Source organism: Clinocottus analis, unplaced genomic scaffold (assembly GCF_023055335.1).
Source record: "Clinocottus analis isolate CAN_PGR_092001 unplaced genomic scaffold, fCliAna1.0.p SCAF_18, whole genome shotgun sequence".
Lineage (NCBI taxonomy): Eukaryota > Metazoa > Chordata > Actinopteri > Perciformes > Cottidae > Clinocottus > Clinocottus analis.
Genome location: NW_027175909.1, coordinates 15,966,369 through 15,987,224, shown reverse-complemented (window position 1 = coordinate 15,987,224; position 20,856 = coordinate 15,966,369). Strand labels below are relative to the sequence as shown.

General features: G+C 43.9%; 2 protein-coding genes across 3 annotated transcripts in view; both read left to right on the top strand.

The window, feature by feature from the left end:
• Nucleotides 1-623: 623 nt before the first annotated feature.
• On the top strand, nt 624-6,707 carry ssr1 (signal sequence receptor, alpha). 2 transcript variants are annotated; one of them, XM_068581372.1, is made up of 10 exons: nt 624-755; nt 1,719-1,858; nt 2,138-2,234; nt 2,607-2,710; nt 2,880-3,038; nt 3,156-3,232; nt 3,339-3,417; nt 3,611-3,704; nt 4,180-4,194; nt 5,290-6,707. In XM_068581372.1, the coding sequence occupies exons 1-10, from the start codon at nt 686-688 to the stop codon at nt 5,355-5,357; spliced, it is 903 nt and encodes a 300-aa protein (XP_068437473.1). In that variant the 5' UTR covers nt 624-685; the 3' UTR covers nt 5,358-6,707. The 2 variants fall into 2 exon arrangements, with proteins under 2 accessions (XP_068437473.1, XP_068437475.1); XM_068581374.1 differs by lacking the exon at nt 4,180-4,194.
• A 5,929-nt stretch (nt 6,708-12,636) lies between these two features.
• LOC137788482 (sodium channel protein type 3 subunit alpha-like) overlaps nt 12,637-20,856 on the top strand; it is a 99,536-nt gene continuing 91,316 nt past the window's right edge. Inside the window, exon 1 of the mRNA XM_068581301.1 lies at nt 12,637-12,872. The gene's annotated coding sequence lies outside the window, so the exon portion shown is untranslated. The remainder of the gene's footprint in view (nt 12,873-20,856) is intronic.

The following is a 20,856-nucleotide window of genomic DNA, read 5'->3' as shown; positions in this document are numbered from 1 at the left end:
TGTTTTGTTTGACATATTATGGTTACGGTGTGTTTCATGTGGTAGAAATAAAAAAAACTGATAATTCAAACAAAGTGTGATTCTTCAATCATCAGAAGGTATACACAGATTAATTTATGTTACATATAAAAGTGACTGAGTGTAAATATATTTAGGTATTGGATCCACTCTTTTATTGTGAAATGTGGTACAGGAACTCCCCATCGGTTTAAACATGAAACAGCTAATGTGCTTTTTAACGAAATTGTGTATCCTTGTTAGAGTGAAAGCTCAAAATCTAGAAAATATTTCGTGTAAAAGTAGCTGATTTTTAGCAGCAGTCATGAAATAAAATATTGTTTTATTCTGTTTGTTTTCCGGCCGGCCTGTACTTCCGGTGTTTCGTCAAAATTAGTTCCCCTACATATGTGTGTTCACCCCCTAAATTTCAACGTAGTCCTCTTCATGTTCCTCTTAAAACAAGATGCTTAGTCTTAGTCTAACCCCGACTAGTTAATGTAACGACTCGTAACCATAACTAGTTAACTTAACGACGCCGAACTACAACGGAACCAAATTCGCTGAGGACAGATTTAAGAGAGGGATAATCTCAAACGTTCCGTATATTTGTGCGCATGCGTGGTAATAATTCTTCCGGAAGCAGCTCGTCCACGCTGAATGAGAACGCACTGATTTCGCCCCCAAAATGATGAAGCTTCTTCCTAAACTGCTACTGCTCGTGCTGCTAGCCTTCCCCGCGACCATCCTCATGAAAGGCGAGTCTCTAATGTGTCGGTTAAGGACGAGGGGGCAGCGAAAAGGGAGGTGGGGGGGTCTGCTTAGACTGACGTGTCCTTAGCTGTTAGCCTGGAAGCTAACTAGCTCTCTTAGCCGAGAAGCTAACTAGCTCTGTTAGCTTTTAGCCGGGAAGCGAAGTAGCTCTGTTAGCCGTCTGGCCACCTGACACGTAAATTCCTGTTTAATGAAGTCTTAAAGCCTCATGTAACAGCATGTATTATATTATGTTATTACCAGTAATCAATATGCATTCAAATTGTTTAATTAAACTGGCTAATGTCCCATGTTGTTAGGCTAGCTGACACCTAGCTATCATAAATGGTTCAGTAAGATCTGTACTACATTGTACATATAGTACTTTTTAGTCTATCTCAGAGGTAAATATAGTACTTTTTACTACATCTCAGGTAAATATAGCATTTTTTTCTATATTTGACTGACGGCTTTAGTGACTTCCTGTTCAATTAAAACCTCGTATCCCCAGATGTGTTGATGTTGAATGTTTTTGATAATGTGTGTGTGTGTGTGTGTGTGTGTGTGTGAGGGAGAGTGTGTGTGTGTGTGTTATTGATCAATACTTGACCTGATGTTAAACCAGTGAGAGCTGTGTGTTTAACGTTGAGCTCTGATTAACTTAAAGTCTTTGTTTGTTGATCTGAGTAATCTCAGTAAGTAGATTTAAAGTAGCGTAGGAGTCGAGTTACATAGCAGCTCACATGAGAATTATTGGAGCTGTAGTTTGTTGATTGATTTGTAGTTTGTAGATTTGATGCAAGTATGTACTTAACATATTTTTCAGATGCGTAGTGTTCGCGTTTCTAAAATGATATTTTCCGCCCAATTTCCAGTTTTGGATCATTAGATTCTTCTGCAAAGATTCAGGAGCTCTCAACCTTTTCATTGTGTCATAGTGATTCTTTTATTTAACGGTGCTCCATCAGGGCCGATGGCGAGCGCCCAGGATCTGACTGAGGACGAGGAGGCTGAGGCCGTGGATGAAGATGTCGTGGACGACGTGACGGCTGAGGCCGAGGACGAGGACGACGAGGCGGAAGTGGAAGACGACGAGAACGTGGAGCTGGTGAGCGATTTGATTTTATTAAACCCCCGATGGGAAGAGTTCACTTCTTTTCGGCATTCGCTATTTGAAAGTTAAAAAAATTAGTTTTAAAAGTCAGCCGCCCTTGTGTTTTTAACCGTCGTATAAAACTGTGAGCTCGACGAGACGTTGCACTTATTTTTATCTTCATTCTTTTCCTCTTCAAGTCCTTGTAGCTCATTAAAATTGGGAAGGTTGTTAGACGTAACCTCTGCTGAAGCTCTTGTTGATGCTCGCTGAAATAAAACTGTTTGTTTATAGACGGAAGAAAAAGAAGACGAAGAAGAGGAAGCGCTGGTGGGAGAAGTGAAGGCTTCCCCCAACGCCGACACCACCATCCTCTTCGTCAAAGGCGACGGTAAAAACATCTTTTCTCTATATAGGAGGTTCCTCAATGCTTCCTTATCTCCTCAAGCGTAGGAAACATCCTATGAGATACCGTTCTAAAGTTTTCAAAATGATAACATTCTCATGATGCGTTCAGGCTCTGCTCAGTGAACATGAGTACTGGCTGGAGGTAAACGATAACATTCTCGTGATGCGTTTACATGGAATCTAGTAAAATGTAGCGTTGGTGATGAACTAGAATGACTCCAGATGTTTTCACATGTGTGTCCTTAAAGGAGACGAAGTGCAAACGTTTGAGGTTCTAACTCGATTAAATCCTTAATTTCAATTTCAACCTTCATAATGAAGTCATTTTATTTATTTATTTTTCATAATTTTCCAGACTTTCCGGCCAACAACATTGTGAAGTTCCTGCTCGGCTTCAGCAACAAGGGCCCGGAGAACTTCGTGGTGGAGTCTCTGGACGCATCCTTCCGTTACCCGCAGGTACGTTAGCGACGACCTCTGACCTGTCGGGTCGCCACGATGAATGTGTGCACTCGTGAAGCTGCTCTGATTCCTGACTTTGTAAACAACCAATCAGTGTTTAGACTAACAGGAGAGCTAGTAACGTTAGCAGCACCGCTAACTTTGTAACTCTGGCTCCGCCCCTCAGGATTACCAGTTCTACATCCAGAACTTCACGGCGCTGCAGCTCGGCATCGAGGTTCCCGCCAGCCGGCAGGCCACCTTCGAGTACTCCTTCATCCCCGCAGAGCCCATGGGGGGGCGGCCCTTCGGCCTCGTCATCAACCTCAACTACAAGGATGCCAACGTAAGCAGGCGGGGCTACTGTGAGGGGGCGGGGCTACTGTTTATAATATGTTTATCTCTATAATTTGTTTCTCTCACAGTGACTGAGGTTCTCATGGTGACCTTTGTGTTCTTTCAGGGAAACGTGTTCCAGGACGCCGTGTTCAACCAGACGGTCACGGTGACGGAGCGCGAGGACGGCCTGGACGGAGAGACGTGAGTCTCCTTCTGTGTTCCCTTGTGTCCTAGCTCCTGTTCCCTCGTCTCTTGTTCGCTGCTTCCTCATCTCTTGTTCCCTCGTTCACCCTTTTTCCCTCTGCAGGATCTTCCTGTACGTCTTCCTGTCGGGTCTCAGTCTGCTGGTCGTCGTTGGCCTTCACCAGCTGATGGAGTCCAGAAAGGTAACAACAACAACAACAACAAACACACACTGCAGCGACTCTAACCAGGACTGGAACACAACTTTAGTGCAGAATAACAGTTATTATGACATCGCTCATGAAATAGAAGTTTAATTTCAGGGAAAAATGATCATTATTCATGAAAATAATCCCAGTTGCTAAACATCGTGTTTGTTTGTTTGTTTGTTCTCAGAGGAGACGTCCGGCCCCGAAGGTGGAGATGGGGACGTCGAGTCACAACGATGTCGACCTCAGCTGGATCCCTCAGGAGACACTCAACCAGATCAGTACGTCTCACTCTTCATCTCATCTTCATCTCACTCTTCATCTCACTCTTCGTCTCACTCCAGCTTCTGTTTCTCACTCTTTATGCTCCTGTGATTTTTTTTTTTTAAAGCTTTTTTTTAGCTTCTTTTTTCAGTTCTAAGAAATCCAACATTTAGGGACTTAAAATGTTCAAATGCTCGTTTCTAGATTCTGAAGTGTAATAATAAAAGCAGGTAAGATGAATTAATATTGTTTAAAAAAAGGATTTGATCGTCAACAAAGACGTAAACAAACATGATTTTAATTCCTTAAAGTGTCGATAATAAGAAGAAAGTTTTAAGTTAATTATAGAACATCATCAAAGAAAGTGATGGATGTTGTTGCTCAGGAACTTTCTCTTCCTGCTTCAGCTGTTTGACCTTTGACCTCCAGTGTGCATGAAGGTCACTCACTCTCTGTTTTCTCTCCTTCCTGCTGTCATGTTTCCCTCTTCAGTGCAGAGTCGCAGAGGTGAGGTCTGCTCTGTGTGTGTTTGTGTGTGTGTGTGTGTGTGTTTGTGTGTGTGTGTGTGTGTGTGCTTCTTAATCAGTAAATCATGACATCATAGTTTCTCTAAGGAGTTCAGATTTTAATGTTTTTAATTAAATTTTTTCAAATCAACATTTAATCTTCTGACAAGTGTTCTTCACACCTGATGAGTTCAAGGACCGTTGGAAAGAAGAAAACCTGACCAATGATTTTATTTTCCTCTGATCCTCTGGCTGATTAACGTGTCGTTTTGGGGATTTCTTCAAAGACAACATGCTTGTTGGGGTTCAGAGTAAACAAAAACAGCTTCAGTTTGAGAATCAATTAGAGACTGAACACACACTTTAATCTCTGCTTTGAAGCCCCGCCCTCTTTCTTCTTCTGTTTCCTCTCAGGAAGCTCAGTGAGGGTTTCCTGAGTGTTTGTTCCAGATAAATGAAGCAATAAAAATGAATCAAATGTTAATAATTACATTTTTTATCAACGGCACACAAACGCACACAAAGCTCCCAGTGTCCCGTTAACCAGTAGACCAGTGTTTCTCAAACTGGTTCTGTCATTCCCACTTAGAGGAAGAAACATGTAATACCTCCACAGCCCCACTAGAGGGCCACACCCCACCCGTAATACCTCCACAGCCCCACTAGAGGGCCACGCCCACCTGTAATACCGCCACAGCCCCACTAGAGGGCCATGCCCACCTGTAGTACCTCCACCGCCCCACTAGAGGGCCACGCCCACCTGTAATACCTCCACAGCCCCACTAGAGGGCCACACCCACCTGTAATACCTCCACAGCCCCACTAGAGGGCCACGCCCCACCTGTAATACCTCCACAGCCCCACTAGAGGGCCACGCCCACCTGTAATACCTCCACCGCCCCACTAGAGGGCCACGCCCCACAGTTTGAGAACCACTGCTGTAGACTAATTGAACGCGTGTAGGCGGTCCCGAGCGTTGCTTTGACCTTTAACCTCCCTTCACTTTGGAGGAGTCTCACTCTCTCTCTCTCTCTCTCTCTCTCTCTCTCTCTCTCTCTCTCTCTCTCTCTCTCTCTCCCCCTCTCTCTCTCTGCAGACAAGGCGTCCCCCAAGAGGTCTCCTCGCAAGAGGACCCAGAAACGCTCCGCCGGCTCGGACGAGTGACGGGCGCCATGACACCACGGCGGCAAATCTTCCCCCACCAGGAGGAGTTAGAGGAGGAGGAGGAGGAGTTAGAGGAGGAATTAGAGAAGGAGGAGGAGGAGGAGGAGGAAGAGGAGTTAGAGGAGGATATGAGCGCAGTCTGCCCTCTACTGAAAAACTTTAACCAGTGCCAAGCAGAGCAACGGCTGGCTCTCTACTTAAAGCTTAAGAACTGTTCAATACAACACACACACACACACACACACACACACACACACACACACACACACACACACACACAGCCGTCTTGGATCATGTTTAACCGTCGGAAGTGAAACGGTTCGTCCTTTAAAAACGGCGCGTTGGGTTTAAAAGGCTCGTTTTCCTCTCTGAAGGTCGTTGGTTTTAGTTTACGAATATATTTGTTCATTTTGAAGCTGATCATGTGATCGTTGTTTTGTTTGTTTGTTTGTTTGTTTTGTTTGTTACGTCTCTGGAGTGGAGCTGCAACTAAAAGTAGATCACTTGGTTCCATCCTGTGAAAAGTCACCGTTTCCTGCTTCTACCTGTCACAAAACTGAACAAAGTCGTGTTTTCTACTTTTCAGACCGAAAGACACTCGAATGTTCTGCGGCTCCTCTCGGGTTCTGCGGGTTCTGCAGCTCGTTTTTTGGGGGATTTTGTTGAGTTCTTCTTCTCCACTCGTTTGACCGCCCCGCTCAATCGTCTTTGGTTGTTTTTTTGTTTTTTTACAGTATTTTGAAGACTTTAATTGAGGCTAGATCTAAAAGACGTCAGCAGGAAGCGAGCGGGGATAAAAACCGACCCTTTGAACGCACCCTGAACGCAGCTCGCGGGGGTCAAAAGGTCAGCCGACCTCGACTTAGCTTCTCTTTCTCGCCGCGTGCCTGCTTTCTTTTTCTTTTTCTACTTCCCCGTCTGTAAAACGTGTCGACTTCCTGCTTCTCTCCTCGAGCAGCTCGTTCAAAATCAGAACGACGGTAATAATTTTTTTTTGTGTGTGTGTTTTTTTTTTTCTTGTTGAATTGTGTGAAAACGGAAGAACTAACTGGCTGAAGCACTGGTGTAAATACTGGCTGATGGACGAGAGCAACGCTTACTGAGCTAATTTATTTGAGTGACAGATTGGGTTTAAACAAGGGGGGGGGGGGGGACTTTGTGCACTGTTTTCTATTTTATTTGACCACTAGGGGGCGACGGGGCTGTCGAGTCCTTCTGAGGAAGCAGGAAACGCTCCCTCAGGACCAGCGGACGAGTTTCTACAGAGTAACGGGGCTGTCACTCAGAGAAACCACCATAAAGCTTTTTATTTGCTTTTAAATGTGCAGGAAATAAACTTTGATGATTTGCTGTCGGCTCAGTTTCCCCTTATTTCTGTTTCCCGCCTCAGTTTGAAGTTTGTTTTAATAAATTACAACTGCTAAAGTGTTAATTATGTTTAAAAAATATCCTCAGAGGACGTGAAGATGATTTAATATCTTTGAGTTAATAAAAGAAAGATTTGTAGTTTTAAAAAAAAAATATATATATATATATATATATATATATATGTGTGTGTGTGTGTGTGTACACACACACACCCCTACAGGGTTCTTATAGTCATGGAAAACTTATGGAGTTTTAAAATGGTAATTTCCAGGCTTAGAAAAGTCCTTGAAAAAAATAAAATCTCCCAAAGTTGTGTAAAAGTCCTGTAAATGTGTTATTTTCATGTGTTCATTTAGTTTGAAATAAATTGCTTTTAAAAGAGGCTCAAATTATCAGCAGCATACATACAGGCATCTATATAAATGAACTATTGTCTCATTCATTTGTGTCTTTTAAGGTTTACTGAATGCTTTGAATCCTCGTTGTTAGTTTAAATACTACATTTCATCACTTTACTGTTTCACACATGTTTTACATGACATTTGGTTTAAAGTCATGAACATGTGGGTAGAAGTCTTGGGAAGCCTTTGTTGTGTTCTTCAGGGCGTTTCTGTCTTTGTTGTTTCATCAAAGACATCCGTAGGGTTTCTCTCAGGTTTCTCAGTGAGAGTGTTACCTGGTGTCCGGTGTCATGTGACCCGTTAAAACCGGTTTAATGTCTTTTGAACACCGTTTATTTCTAACCTGCAGGAACACAGAGAACTAAATGAAAGAGTTCTTCTTCCCTTTGTTGAGGGAGGAAACGCCTCACCTGTTGTGTTTGTTATTGTTATTGTTGTGAGGAGGAGGAGCCGGCGGCTCTGAGATCACATCGCTCACGTTCAACAGAACCGGTTCCCTTCGGTCTGCTTTCAGTCTGCCATGTCGGAGCAGAAGCTGCAGGCCGGACTGAGGCAGAAGGTGAGCTGAGATGTGACCTTTATGTGACCTCCACATGGACCTTAACGTGACCTTAACGTGACCTTCCACTCAGAGAGACCACGGTCGGCCTGTTGGAAGATACACTCTCTGACTTTGTAGTCACATTGCTCCTCTTTGTAGCTGTTTACTGTCTCTTTGTAGCTGTTTACTGTCTCTTTGTAGTTATTTACTGTCTCTTTGTAGCTATTTTAATCTCTTTGCTGTCTCTTTGTAGCTGTTTAATGTCTCTTTGTAGTTATTTACTGTCTCTTTGTAGTTATTTACTGTCTCTTTGTAGCTATTTTAATCTCTTTGCTGTCTCTTTGTAGCCGTTTACTGTCTCTTTGTAGCTGTTTAATGTCTCTTTGTAGTTATTTACTGTCTCTTTGTAGCTATTTTAATCTCTTTGCTGTCTCTTTGTAGCCGTTTACTGTCTCTTTGTAGCTGTTTAATGTCTCTTTGTAGTTATTTACTGTCTCTTTGAAGCTATTTTAATCTCTTTGCTGTCTCTTTGTAGCTGTTTATTGTCTCTTCATGTCTCTATAGTTGTTTTGGTCTCTTTACTGTCTCTTTATATTTGTTTGCGTCTCTTTAGAGTCTCTTTGTAGTTGTTTAGTGTCTCTTTGTAGCTGTTTTTCTTGTCTTTGTAATCTTTCTGTGTCTAAATGTTTTGATATCTTTGCATCTTGTTGTCTGTGTCATTGTTTTGGTCTCTTTGTGGTTGTTTTGTTTTCTCCTTGAACCTATAATATATACTTTAAAAGTAGGGAACGAAGGTAATAAAACAATGAAATCAAACACTCAATAACATGTCAAAGCAAGAAGCTGCTTCCTCCCGCTGCCCCTGAATGCATCATTTAAAGCATGAACAGCAGATCTGTTGGCCCAGTTAATATTAAACTCCCTCACATCGGCCGCGTCACATTCTCTTTGGTTAATGTGTGTTTACATGACGACATCCTGCGAGGAAACTGTTTTTAGAAACCAGAGGCCGAAGGTTGAAGGAAGAGCAGCGACGCGTTCGAGTCCGTGAGGACGAATCCGTCTTCATGGGACTCAAAACTCTCCCTCTTTGAGTCCTTTTGTCATCGCTGATGGTATTTGGAGGCGAAGGGAAGCCGGTAACACGTCTCCTCTCTTGCAGTCAAGACTTTATATGAATGTTATGATATATTAATGTTACAGATGTTCTTCCTGCACCGCAGAGCCACAGAGTTGCTGACACACCTTTTGTTTTGTGTCGTCTCCTCTCAGGTGGCTCAACATGAGGCTCTGTGACGGACGAGCAGCCGGCAGCGGCTCCGGGGTCAGCCGGCCGCCGCCGCCTGCAGGGTGAGGTCATGCGTTCACCTCGTGGGTGTCAGACAGCAGTGAAAAGCCAACATTTACTTAATAAACCAGATCAAATGTGTTTATCTTTGCATTTCTTTGTGATATTAATGTGTGAGGCGTAATGCTTCAACTTCATTTCATGTTATTAGTTCAAAGTCAGCTGTTTTATTACATGTTATTTAATTATTGTTATCCTTTATCTCAAGAGCTTTTACAACTAAACGGGCTAAAGTTAAACTGCCTTTATTACATAACTAATTACATTTAGATTGTTTTTTTCTTTGCTTGATTCTGTTTATCAGTAAACGTTCTATCATTTCAGGAAAAATTTAACTTTAATCAAATATTGATGATTCTGTCAAACGGCAGCTTTAAAAAAAAATCTTTAAATTCATAAATTTGACTTTTTTTGTCCTTGAATGTTACTTAGTGGCAATTCTGATAGTTACTCCAGTCAGCTAACATAGCGTTAGCTCGTTAGCGCATTAGTTCGCTTGCTCATTAGCTCAGTAATAATTAGCTCAGTAGCTCGTCAGCTCGTTTCATTATTATTTGTGTTTTACTGTTGTGTTCATTCTCACTGAGCTCTCTGGGCCACCGTAGTATTTCTACTTAAGTGAGAATACAAGACTTTTAAAAGTAGAGAAAGTTGAGTTTCTCAGGTTCTTATTTTGTCGGATATCATTTCATATTTGACTTTACGGCCGTTAAAGTGAATAAAATCTTTCTTCCAGGGACGACAAACCGTTTGCGAACGCCGTTTCTCTGCTGGCGAAACGGAACCGACAGCTGATCGATTTCCACTTCGACCTCGAACCTTCAGTCACAAAGTGAGGTCACTTCTGAAGAACGACGTCACTTCTCATCGTGACGTCGTTCCATTAAACCGAGAGGGGGGAGGCGATTAGCCTAGCTTAGCATAAAGACTGGAAGCGGAGGGAAACAGCTAGCGCGAAGAAAGAATAACCAGGCTAACAGTTCCCACCTGTTTCCAGTCTTTATGCTAAGCTAATCAGTTGACATAAATGCCTATTATCAAAATATTGAACATTTCTTGAGGTTTTAACTGTTATTTCAACACATTTTAACGATCAGCTATATTTAAAGATCTGTCATTTTCTAAACGTGGTTTCAGACTCGTGTGCGTGAGGACGAGAAGTAAAGATTATCCTCCGCCGCTCTAGACTCCCAGCGCTTCTCCGGTAAGTTCACGCCTCGACTGTTCGCGACACGACGTCGTTCTTCTGAATTTAAAATGACGTAAATTAATTTCAAAAGGCCGGCGAGGGGAATGAGTTCTTGAAGAGTGACCTCTGGACGGGGAGCCGGACGGGAAGCTGCTCGCTGAACGTAAAGTCTTCAGCTGGAAAAACTAAAGTACAAACGAAGCTTTTTGCAGTTAAATTGTGTCATTAATAATCACTCATGTTATTGGTTCATTTAGTGGAAATGATGATGCCAAAAGCAGCGTTAATACTCATAGAACTGGAGTTACATCCAGATAACTTTTAGTAAAAGTTACCAGTTTTAAGTTCCAGTCTTAATGCTAAGCTAGGCTAACAGTTTCTACCTGTTTCCAGTCATTATGCTAAGCTAATCTGTTGACATGAATGCCGATTCTCAAAATATTGAATATTACTAAATCACAGGTTTAAACACACATTATAGAAGAAAAACAAACTTAACTCAGAAAACCTGGAAACATTTGTTTGAAACAATTTATTGCAATAAAAACTTAATTTATAGGAACATGTTTAAAAAAATCACAACCAAGAAGTTCATGAAATTATAATTTAATACTTTAAATGCAGACAACAGAATGATCACTTATATATGTATATTATACATATATGATGATTATAAATACTTATATATATTATATAGTTCAGTATTTCAGTAAAGAAAACTCATTTTATCCGTTTTACTCAGTTTACTTTGTGTTTGTTGTCAGAATCTTTTCAGAAGTTTTTAAAGGAGATTTTGTGACGTTTTAGTCATTTATTGTTTTATTGATGACGTCATAGACATATAATAAATATGTTGTTTTTAAATGTGATTATAATCTTTACTACAAAGCTTTACTTTATGATTTCATGTGACTGTTGTGTTGAAACACTAACACGTTGTTTTTATTGCTGATGAGAAAAATAAAAAGTTTTGAATAAACTCTCAATAATCTGTGACGTCATCGTTTCTCCGTCTGCAGTTCACCTTTTCTCCCGCAGGAGGCGGCACTACTCCACTGGCCGCTCTCCTTTCCTCTCTCCTCTCTCCTTTCCTTCTCTATCATCTTTCTTCTTTCCTCTCCTCTCTCCTTTCCTCTCTCCTCCTTCCTTCTGACTGTTAATCTCTGATACATCAATAACCAGTACAGTTAACCAGTTGTTTATTATTATGAATAATTATTCATGCCACCTTTCTGATCATTTTTATTCTTTGAGTTTACTTTTATTTTGATTCTTTTCCTTCTGAATGAATCACATGAGGATCCGGTTCATTATTATTATTTATTATTATCCTTTTAAAAGGTTTTCATATTAATTGTATTATTATTATGATGATTATTATTATTAGTCTATAAAATCAGCCTGAGCCTGAAAAATTAGAAGATTACAGATTTTACACCGATAACTTTTTTTGGTCTTTTTTTAAATTTTAAAATTTTTTAAAAACTTTAAAAAAATTATTTTAAAAACTATCAAATTATTAATATGATAAATTTATTTTTAAAGTAGTTTAGAGAAAAAACAAATTAAAACATTAACACACACGTTAATATTTTATTTTGATATTTTTTACACCTCATTTCTTCTGTTGATTATTATTGATTATTAATATAAATTAATAATGTTTCAGTACATCTGGAGAGAGAGAGAGAGAGAAAGAGAGAGAGAGAGAGAGAGAGAGAGAGAAAGAGAGAGAGAGAGAGAATGAGAGAGAGAGAGAGAGAGAGAGAGAAAGAGGGAGAGAGAGAGAGAGACAATGAGAGAGAGAGAGAGAGAGAGAGAGAGAGAGAGAGGGAGAGGGAGAAAGAGAGAGAGAAAAACTGAGCCAAACCTCGCGATACTTCACCTCTCTCTCTCTCTCTCTCTCTCTCTCTCTCTCTCTTTCTCTCTCTCTCTCTCTCTCTCTCTCTCTCTCTCTCTGTCTCTCTCTCTCCGTGCGCGTGCACGGGGGCATCAAGCGCGGGCTCGCTAGGTCCGGTCCTCCTCGCAGAGACATTCGAGCTGTTGGAGGAAACAACTTCACACTTTTCCCCCCAAAAAATAAAATAATTAATAAAAATGAATAAAAGCAAAAAGCTGGAGGGACTTTTATTTTGAAAAGCTCGTGTTTCTTCTGTTAAATTACCACACCTGGACCAAAGGATGAGGAGACACTAAAGGAGGAGGAGGACCAGGAGGAGGACAGGCTCACGCACGGGACCAGGAGGAGTAACGCACGCGTGCGCGCGCAGCCTGAAGTTGGGAGGCGCGCAGCAGCCGGCGCGCGCGTTCCTCTCCCCGGCTGCACTGAAGCGCGACTCCCGCTCTGGAGGGACACTTCCACGCGCTCCTCTTCATCATCTTCATCGCCGCCGTCGCTCTGCTTGGATGTAAACAACAACAAGACAACAAAATACACAAAACGAGCTCCTTCCTCTTCCAAGAGAGATTTCTTTTCATTTTTTATTTTTTTTTAACACTTTTTTGTTGGAGCTGCGCGCGGAGTTCCTCATGGCCCGGCCCGTGCGCGCCTCCTGCCCGGGGGGGATGTGAGCGGACCATTACAACAATAACAACAACAAAAACAACAACAGCAACAACAACAAACACTAAACAAACCGGCAGTTCTTGAAGAGCAGGAGTTTCACATGTGAGTCCATTCTCTGTTCTTATTGCGTAAAGGTGGACACACACACACACACACACACACACACACACACACACACACACACACACACACACACACACACACACACACACACACACACACACCTGCGACACCGACTCAGAATCACTTCTTTCCTCCATAAATATGATTTATTGTCATTTCTCTGGTGAGCAGAGACTTCTGGCTTCATCCGGGTCCTTCAGACCTTAAACACCTTTAAAACATTTAAAACGTGTTTAATAAACTCGTCGTCATGAAGCCAGAGGACCAAATCAACACCATGAAGCTGTTTCCAACTCTACGATCCCGCAACTCTTCTCGTTGCTGGTTGCTGGTTGCTGGTTGCTGGTTGCCCCGCTGTGTGGACCCACTGAACGCACTTTAACGCGCGTCTCGTGCGTGTTGTTCGGCTCCGTTGCGCCTCCAGAGACCCCCGGTCTCCTCTGTTCCTATGCAACCCGCTCTGGACCAGCCGAGCTGAGCCGAGCCGAGCCGAGCCGAGCCGAGCCGAGCCGAGCCGAGCCGAGCCGAGCCGAGCCGAGCCGAGCCGAGCGGCTCTGGTCCCGTAACGAGAGGAACGTTTGTTTCCTTCTTTTGCTTGAGAAGTGCGTCAGTGCCCAAAAGAAACCTTTTAAATATGACTTATGCTTTTCCTGAACATGTGTGTAACTATATGACATGTAAAGGTGTTTAATTATAATATAATATTCATGCTTTGTGGCTGTTTTCATACTAGAGAATAATAATGATTCGCTTCATAATCATCTGTGTGTCGGTCTGATGCCTTTAATCTCCTGTGATATTCCCATGATGATGATGATGTGTGTGTGTGTGTGTGTGTGTGTGTGTGTGTTTGTGTGTGTGTGTGTGTGTGTTTGTGTGTGTTTTCTAACAGATACAAGAGGTTAAATATGTGAATATGTGTCCTTTACGCGTTTTGGATTTTCTGCATCAAATGTTCCGTCACTTCCAGGACGCTCAGCGGAGCAGAAATATTTAAATATTTATATAATATTTCCGACTGCAGAACATCAGTAAAATGGTGTTGCAGGAGTTTCCTGGTGACCTTTGACCTTCAGACTCCCTCACACACTCTTGCTTGTGAACCCCTCCTCTTTTCCTTCATGTAAATGTCTCATAATGAATATTAATCTTCTGTCTCTGCGTCTCGGTGAAGACTCAAACTCGCGCGTCGGTTGTGTGATTTACGGGGCAGACGAGTCGACACTGAAGTGTCCTTGGCGGCAGGCGGTCCCTTGTTGTCTCGACCTCCGACCTTTCCTCTGGGACAGCGTTAGTTAACGAGAGCGTCTCGACTCAGATGCAGGATCTCTAGGGAGGAAGGGAAGGGAGGAAGGAAGGAAGGAAATGAAGAAGGCAGAGTGAAAGATGTAGTGTGTGAAAGGAGAGCGAGGACAGTATGAAGGAAGGGAGGACACAAAGACGTCATTTACGATCTTTTCCTTCGCGTCTTCAAGCTGCATTCTCTCTCCTGACCACCAGGGGGCGACTCCTCTGGTTGTATAGAAGTCTATGCTTCATGTGTTAAAGCTGCATTCTCTCTCCTGACCACCAGGGGGCGACTCCTCTGGTTGTATAGAAGTCTATGCTTCATGTGTTAAAGCTGCATTCTCTCTCCTGACCACCAGGGGGCGACTCCTCTGGTTGTATAGAAGTCTATGCTTCAAGTGTTAAAGCTGCATTCTCTCTCTCCTGACCACCAGGGGGCGACTCCTCTGGTTGTATAGAAGTCTATGCTTCAAGTGTTAAAGCTGCATTCTCTCTCCTGACCACCAGGGGGCGACTCCTCTGGTTGTATAGAAGTCTATGCTTCATGTGTTAAAGCTGCATTCTCTCTCCTGACCACCAGGGGGCGACTCCTCTGGTTGTATAGAAGTCTATATAAGTGACTCTACTTCTCTCTTGATGTTTTCCCTCAGTAAACATTGTAAACATGAGTTTATGTCTCAATCTCTAGTTTCAAGTCTTCTTCTATACAGCATTATGTTCATTTAGTAAATTATGGTAATTAAGAGTCAAGCAGACCATAATAAGGGGGCGCTTTCGGGGCGGGGCTACAATGATTGACAGGTGTCTTCTAAAAGGTAATCTACCAACAGACGGAGTCGTGTCCTCGTGAACTTAATGAAGGAACGAGTGGAGCAAAGAGGAGACGGAAGACTCAGAATCCTGCGATTCTATTGGCTGCCCGAGAGGAGGCGGGTTCGGCCGGTGCCGGTGGGTCGATGCCGCCGCTCGGCTCACTTCACCCGAGGTCACGTGATCCGCTCGGTTCACTTCACTTCCTGACAGATTTCTAACTTATTCAGTGGAAACTTTAGTCATGGGCGAAGGAGTCCAGGACGCTCGTCTTTTTCGGGGGTTGCTGAATATTGCAGGACGCTCTGGTGAGCGACTGCCACACAGTTTGAGTCCCGAGGCATCGATCTCATCTCTGATGTCAATGAGATATTTTCGTTTAACATTTATTTTTTTGTTTTGTTTATTCACGTGCGTAGAGTTTCTCATGAGAATTTTGAACCAGACGATTATCTAAAGTTTAGATTTTTACATTGTTGCACAGCGTTGTTGCTCTACGTTGTTGGGCTACGTTGTTGCGCTACCTCGTTGCTCTACGTTGTTGCGCTACGTCATTGCGCTAGCTTGTTGTTTTACGTTGTTGCTTTACATTGTTGCTCTGCTTTGTGGCGCTACATTGTTGCTTGACGTTGTTGCTCTACATTGTTGCTCTACATTGTTGCTTGACGTTGTTGCTCTACATTGTTGCTCTACATTGTTGCTTGACGTTGTGGCTCTACATTGTTGCGCTACGTAAAAAACAACAACCAGTCAATCAATGTTTTTTGTTGCTTGTAGGAATGAAATATATGGGACTATACTGTTGCATTATGGGAAATGTAGGACTGAACGTGGAGCGGAGACTCCTCCAACTCTCACGCAGCCGTCACTGAAATGTTGTGTTGTCGTCTTAAAGCTGAAGGTTTGTGCGAAACAGTGATTTTTGTTTTTGGTGTTGAAGTTCAAACAGCTGCTGTGTCAACACCTCAAACACCAACAGGTGCACCGCCCCCGTGAGAGTGTGAGCGTGTGTGTGTGTGTGTGTGTGTGTGTGTGTGTGTGTGTGCAGCTGAAAGCCCCTCACAGTGCCGGGCTGTTTGTTCGTGTCGGAGCAGCAGGTCTGACCTTTTCCTGCAAACGGGCGGCGAGACAACGCGAGCTGCCGCTTGACGGACGAGGCGGCGCTCTCCGTCCCCGACATCCGTCCCGCCGGCTGCAACCAGCCTCCTGCTTATTATCTACAACCTTTTGTGCGGCGGCGTCGCCGTGTGAAACCCGAGAGCAGCTCTATAGCTTTTTCATGGCCGGGCCTGAAACCCCCACCGCTCAGCGCCGGCTTCGCATTCATCTCCTGCGTCTTTGTGGCCTTTAGCTCCCGTAAAGACTCAAGCGGTCACGTCCCGCAAAGTGAGAAAGGTTCCTGAGAACACGATAAAGACTCAAGCGGTCCGGAGCGAGTGATCGAAAAAGATCTTTGTCTCTTCTAGACCGCAGGAAGCTTCTGAAGTCCTCTCTGGGTCCACATGGGCCGCGATTCAGGGAACCGAGGTTCAAACAAAAGACGTTTCTGCAAACATTACTTTCATTCGGGTGTTTATTTATTCTCACCGGGCAGCTGAATGGAACCACGGTTATGGAAAGTGACGTCACATAATAAAAAGTACAAAGAGCGGGAAAGTCCAGTGATGGCGGGTCGGACTGAGCCAACAGGACTTCTACTGGTTCCACTGGTTCTACTGGTTCCACTGGTTCTACTGGTCTCCTGTCTGAAGCCAAAAGTAAATGTGGAAAGAAGTTAGCGCCGCATTGTGGCGCCGCGTTGTGGCGCCGCGTTGTAGCGCCGCGTTGTAGCGCCAGGTTGTAGTGCCGCGTTGTAGCATCGCGTTGTAGCGTTACGTTGTAGCGCCAGCTTGTAGCGCCACGTTGTAGCATCGCGTTGTAGCGCCGCGTTGTAGCGTTACGTTGTAGCGCCACGTTGTAGCGCCACGTTGTAGCGCCACGTTGTAGCGCCACGTTGTAGCGCCACGTTGTAGCGCCACGTTGTAGCGCCAGCTTGTTGCGTTACGTTGTAGCGTTACATTGTTACGTTACGTTGTTGCGTTACGTGGTTGCGTTACGTGGTTGCGTTACATTGTAGAAATGTACAATGCCATCACATTTCCCCCCCACTGCGTTGCAAATGAACACATCTGGAGACACGAGGCTTTCATCTGAAGCTGTCAGACAAATGTAGTGCAGTAAAGAGTATCGAGGAGAAAGCAGCAGAACCTGTGAATACTGAAGTACTTGAGGAAAGTACTTGGTTATTTGTTGGTCAGTCGGGTTGGTGAAGGAAAGACCTCCGCTGGTGTCCGTCCACCGGTCACCTGAGCCGAGCCGGTGACTCAGCGCGGTCACACGGCGGCTCGGCGTTGGAAGCTGAGTCAGGACGGACAGATCAGCTTTAATCTCAGTGATCCGCTCCCAGAGAGCACGCAGCCCAGAGCGCTGACAGTTTAATTATCTGTTATTCTTCTTCAGTTGAAGCAGCTCGCGGAAAAAAAAAGACTCTTAAAAGTGACGCCTCCTCTTCTTCCTTCAACCAGGAGGAGAGGAGTCAGCGGCGTGCAGCTTTAGAAGCGTCTCCTCGCCACGTCGGCATTGATCCACCGAAGGAAAGCGTTGTTAATGATGAGCGCGTCTTCAACACTTCACTAATCGCACATTGAGCTCCGAGACGCGCTCGTTCTGGAAATGTACTTCTTTTTTTTACTTTGTGCTTCTTTTTTTTTTTTAGGAGACATGAGCCGTGTTTCCACTCACGTGTTTTTATTTACACTTTGATGGAAAAAGATGATGAACACTCGTCTGACAGACTAGATGATACGGCCGGATGAAAAAATACAATTTGAGGACACAAACAAAGATTCGTCCGAAAGCTCTGGACGAGGCTGCAACGTGAAGTCTAGTTCATCTGAGACACTGTGGGACATGAAAATAAAGCCTCTTGGACTCAAATTGTAGTTTTTCAATAACGATTGTTTGTATGAAACCTGAAGTTATCTTTCACATTTTTACAAATATGTTGTATCTTGTTTAGCATGAAAAACGACCTCGACAACAACATCTTCTTGTGTACTTATATGTACATCTTATTGAGTCTCTGGTTTAAATCTGTGTTTCAAATCTCTGGTTTGAATCGGTGTTTCTTGAAAGCGGTGACATTCTCCGGTTGGAGCGGTGAGTCACACGAGGAGAAAAGCAAAGAGCAGCATGTGTCGGCTCTAATGGAGGTCTGACGTCCACATTGTTCTGCAGCGACAGGAACAACGAGGCCAGAGAGCAGCGGATGCTGAGGAGAGAAAGAAGGAATCAGACAATCAGAGTTTCTTCCCCCTCAACGAGCTCCTCTCGTTTCAGCCCCGTTCGTCATTTTTAACGAAATATTTGAGTATCAAAAATTGCACGTCGATGAAGACGAGTGAGAACCAAACGCTGCGGTCCTCTAACGTCGTCTCCTGACTCCTGCCGGGAGGCTCCTTCACTGCCTCCTTTCTGCATCTGGGTTCCTTCACAGGTGACGCTGCGTCTCCTCTTCTTCTGTGGTCTCTACTCCGACGTGACGGAGCGATTGACCAAAGTGAAAAAGCTACAGAATAATAGCTCAGGACGTTGTTGTGTCACGTTGTAGCGTCACGTTGTAGCGTTACGTTGTAGCGTCACGTTGTAGTCACATTGTAGTCACGTTGTAGCGTCACGTTGTGGCGTCACGTTGTGGCGTCACGTTGTGGCGTCACGTTGTAGCGTCACGTTGTAGCGTCACGTTGTAGTCACATTGTAGTCACATTGTGGCGTCACGTTGCGGCGTCACGTTGTAGTCACATTGTGGTCACATTGTAGTCACGTTGTAGAGTCACGTTGTGGCGTCACGTTGTGGCGTCACGTTGTGGCGTTGCGTTACGTTGTAGTCACATTGTAGTCACATTGTAGAGTCACGTTGTAGGGTCACATTGTTGCTCTACGTTGTTGCCCTGTGTTGTCGTTCAACGTTTTTGCTCTACATTGTTGCTCTACATTGTTGCTCTATGTTGTTGCTCTACATTGTTGCTCTACGTAGTTGTTTTACGTAAAAAACAGTCGATCAATGTTTTTTGTTGCCTCTATAAGGGGCTATACCGTTGCATTATGGGAAATGTGGGACGGAAAGTGAAAAGGCTCCTCAGGAAATGTCTGGAGAGCCTCTTCAGTAGGACGGCAGTGACTCCTCCCACTCTCACCAACCGATGGCGAGGAGGTCACGAGGTCACGGCGTGATGTCATCAGGTGTGTGATGGAGAGGTGTTGTGGAGTTTTTTCACAACGCCGCCGCGTCTGTACAAGCACGGTGACACAATATCCCCCATCTTTTCATTAGCGAGTGTGTGTGTGTGTGTGTGTGTGTGTGTGTGTGTGTGTGTGTGTGTGTGTGTGTGTGTGTGTGTGTGTGGGTGTGTGTGTGTGTGTTTGTTTTATTGCCTCAGGTACAGGCCAGCGTTATCAATCACACTCTGCGGATGTGTCTGCTTCTCAATCCTCACAAAAAAAATCATCCGACACTCGCTGTGAGATTTCACTCATACACACACACACACACGCACATACACACGCACACAAACAGACACACAGACACACACTAACACACACACACACACACACACACTCTTTGTGGTTGTTTTGAGTCTCTTTGTACGCACGGCCCGCCACTGAAAACAATAAATTCATTAAATAATGTACGGGAATTCAATGAGATCACACACACACACACACACACACACACACACACACACACACACACACACACACACACACACACACTGGCTGCGAGGTCAGCTGACCCTGCAGGTCCCAGCCTCCAGGGTTTATTCTGTCTCGCTGTCACATCGTGGAGTGTTTGAGTCCCGCTCAGACGTTTTGAGCTCTTTATAAAGCTTCTCCGTAAATCCGCTATTCTGCAGACTTTGCCCGGGGGAATTACCCACAATTCATAGCGATGTGACTTTAAACACGGGGTTACCAGCGGAAGCGAGGAGCCGTAAAAAAATAATAAACGGTAAACAAAGAGGACGACGCGTGTTGAGAAACATTACAGATGGAAAATAAAGAGCGAGAAAAAAATATAAAAATGAGTTTGTAGTTTATTTATGCATCTTTGTAGTTGAGTCACATATAGGTGAAGGCTGGAGAAGACTCTTCCTCTCTGACTCCATCCTCCTCTTCCTCTCTGGCTCCATCCTCCTCTTCCTCTCTGACTCCATCCTCCTCTTCCTCTCTGGCTCCATCCTCCTCTTCCTCTCTGGCTCCATCCTCCTCTTCCTCTCTTCTCCATCCTCCTCTTCCTCTCTTCTTCATCCTCCTCTTCCTCTCCTTCCTGCTCTCCAGCGTTTTGACCTTTCTGTTTGAACATATCAATGCATACATATATATATATATATATATATATATATATATATATATATATATATATATATATATATATACACACACACATGTATATATGTATGTATATATATACATATATATATATATATATATATATATATATATATATATATATATATATATATGTGTGTGTATATACACACACAGTAGATGAAGAGCAGTACTAATAACAATAAAACTCTCATGAATTAAAACCTGGAGGATCAAACAGCGTCTCAGATGTTTATGTTGCCGGGAAAGCGATCGATGGGTACTCTGGGTTCTGAGATCGGGTTCCCCTGGTTCCTCAGGTTCCTCTGGTTCCTCTGGTTCCTCTTGTTCCTCGGGTTCCTCAGGTTCCCCTGGTTCCTCTGGTTCCCCTGGTTCCTCTGGTTCCTCGGGTTCCCCTGGTTCCTATGGTTCCTCGGGTTCCCCTGGTTCCTCTGGTTCC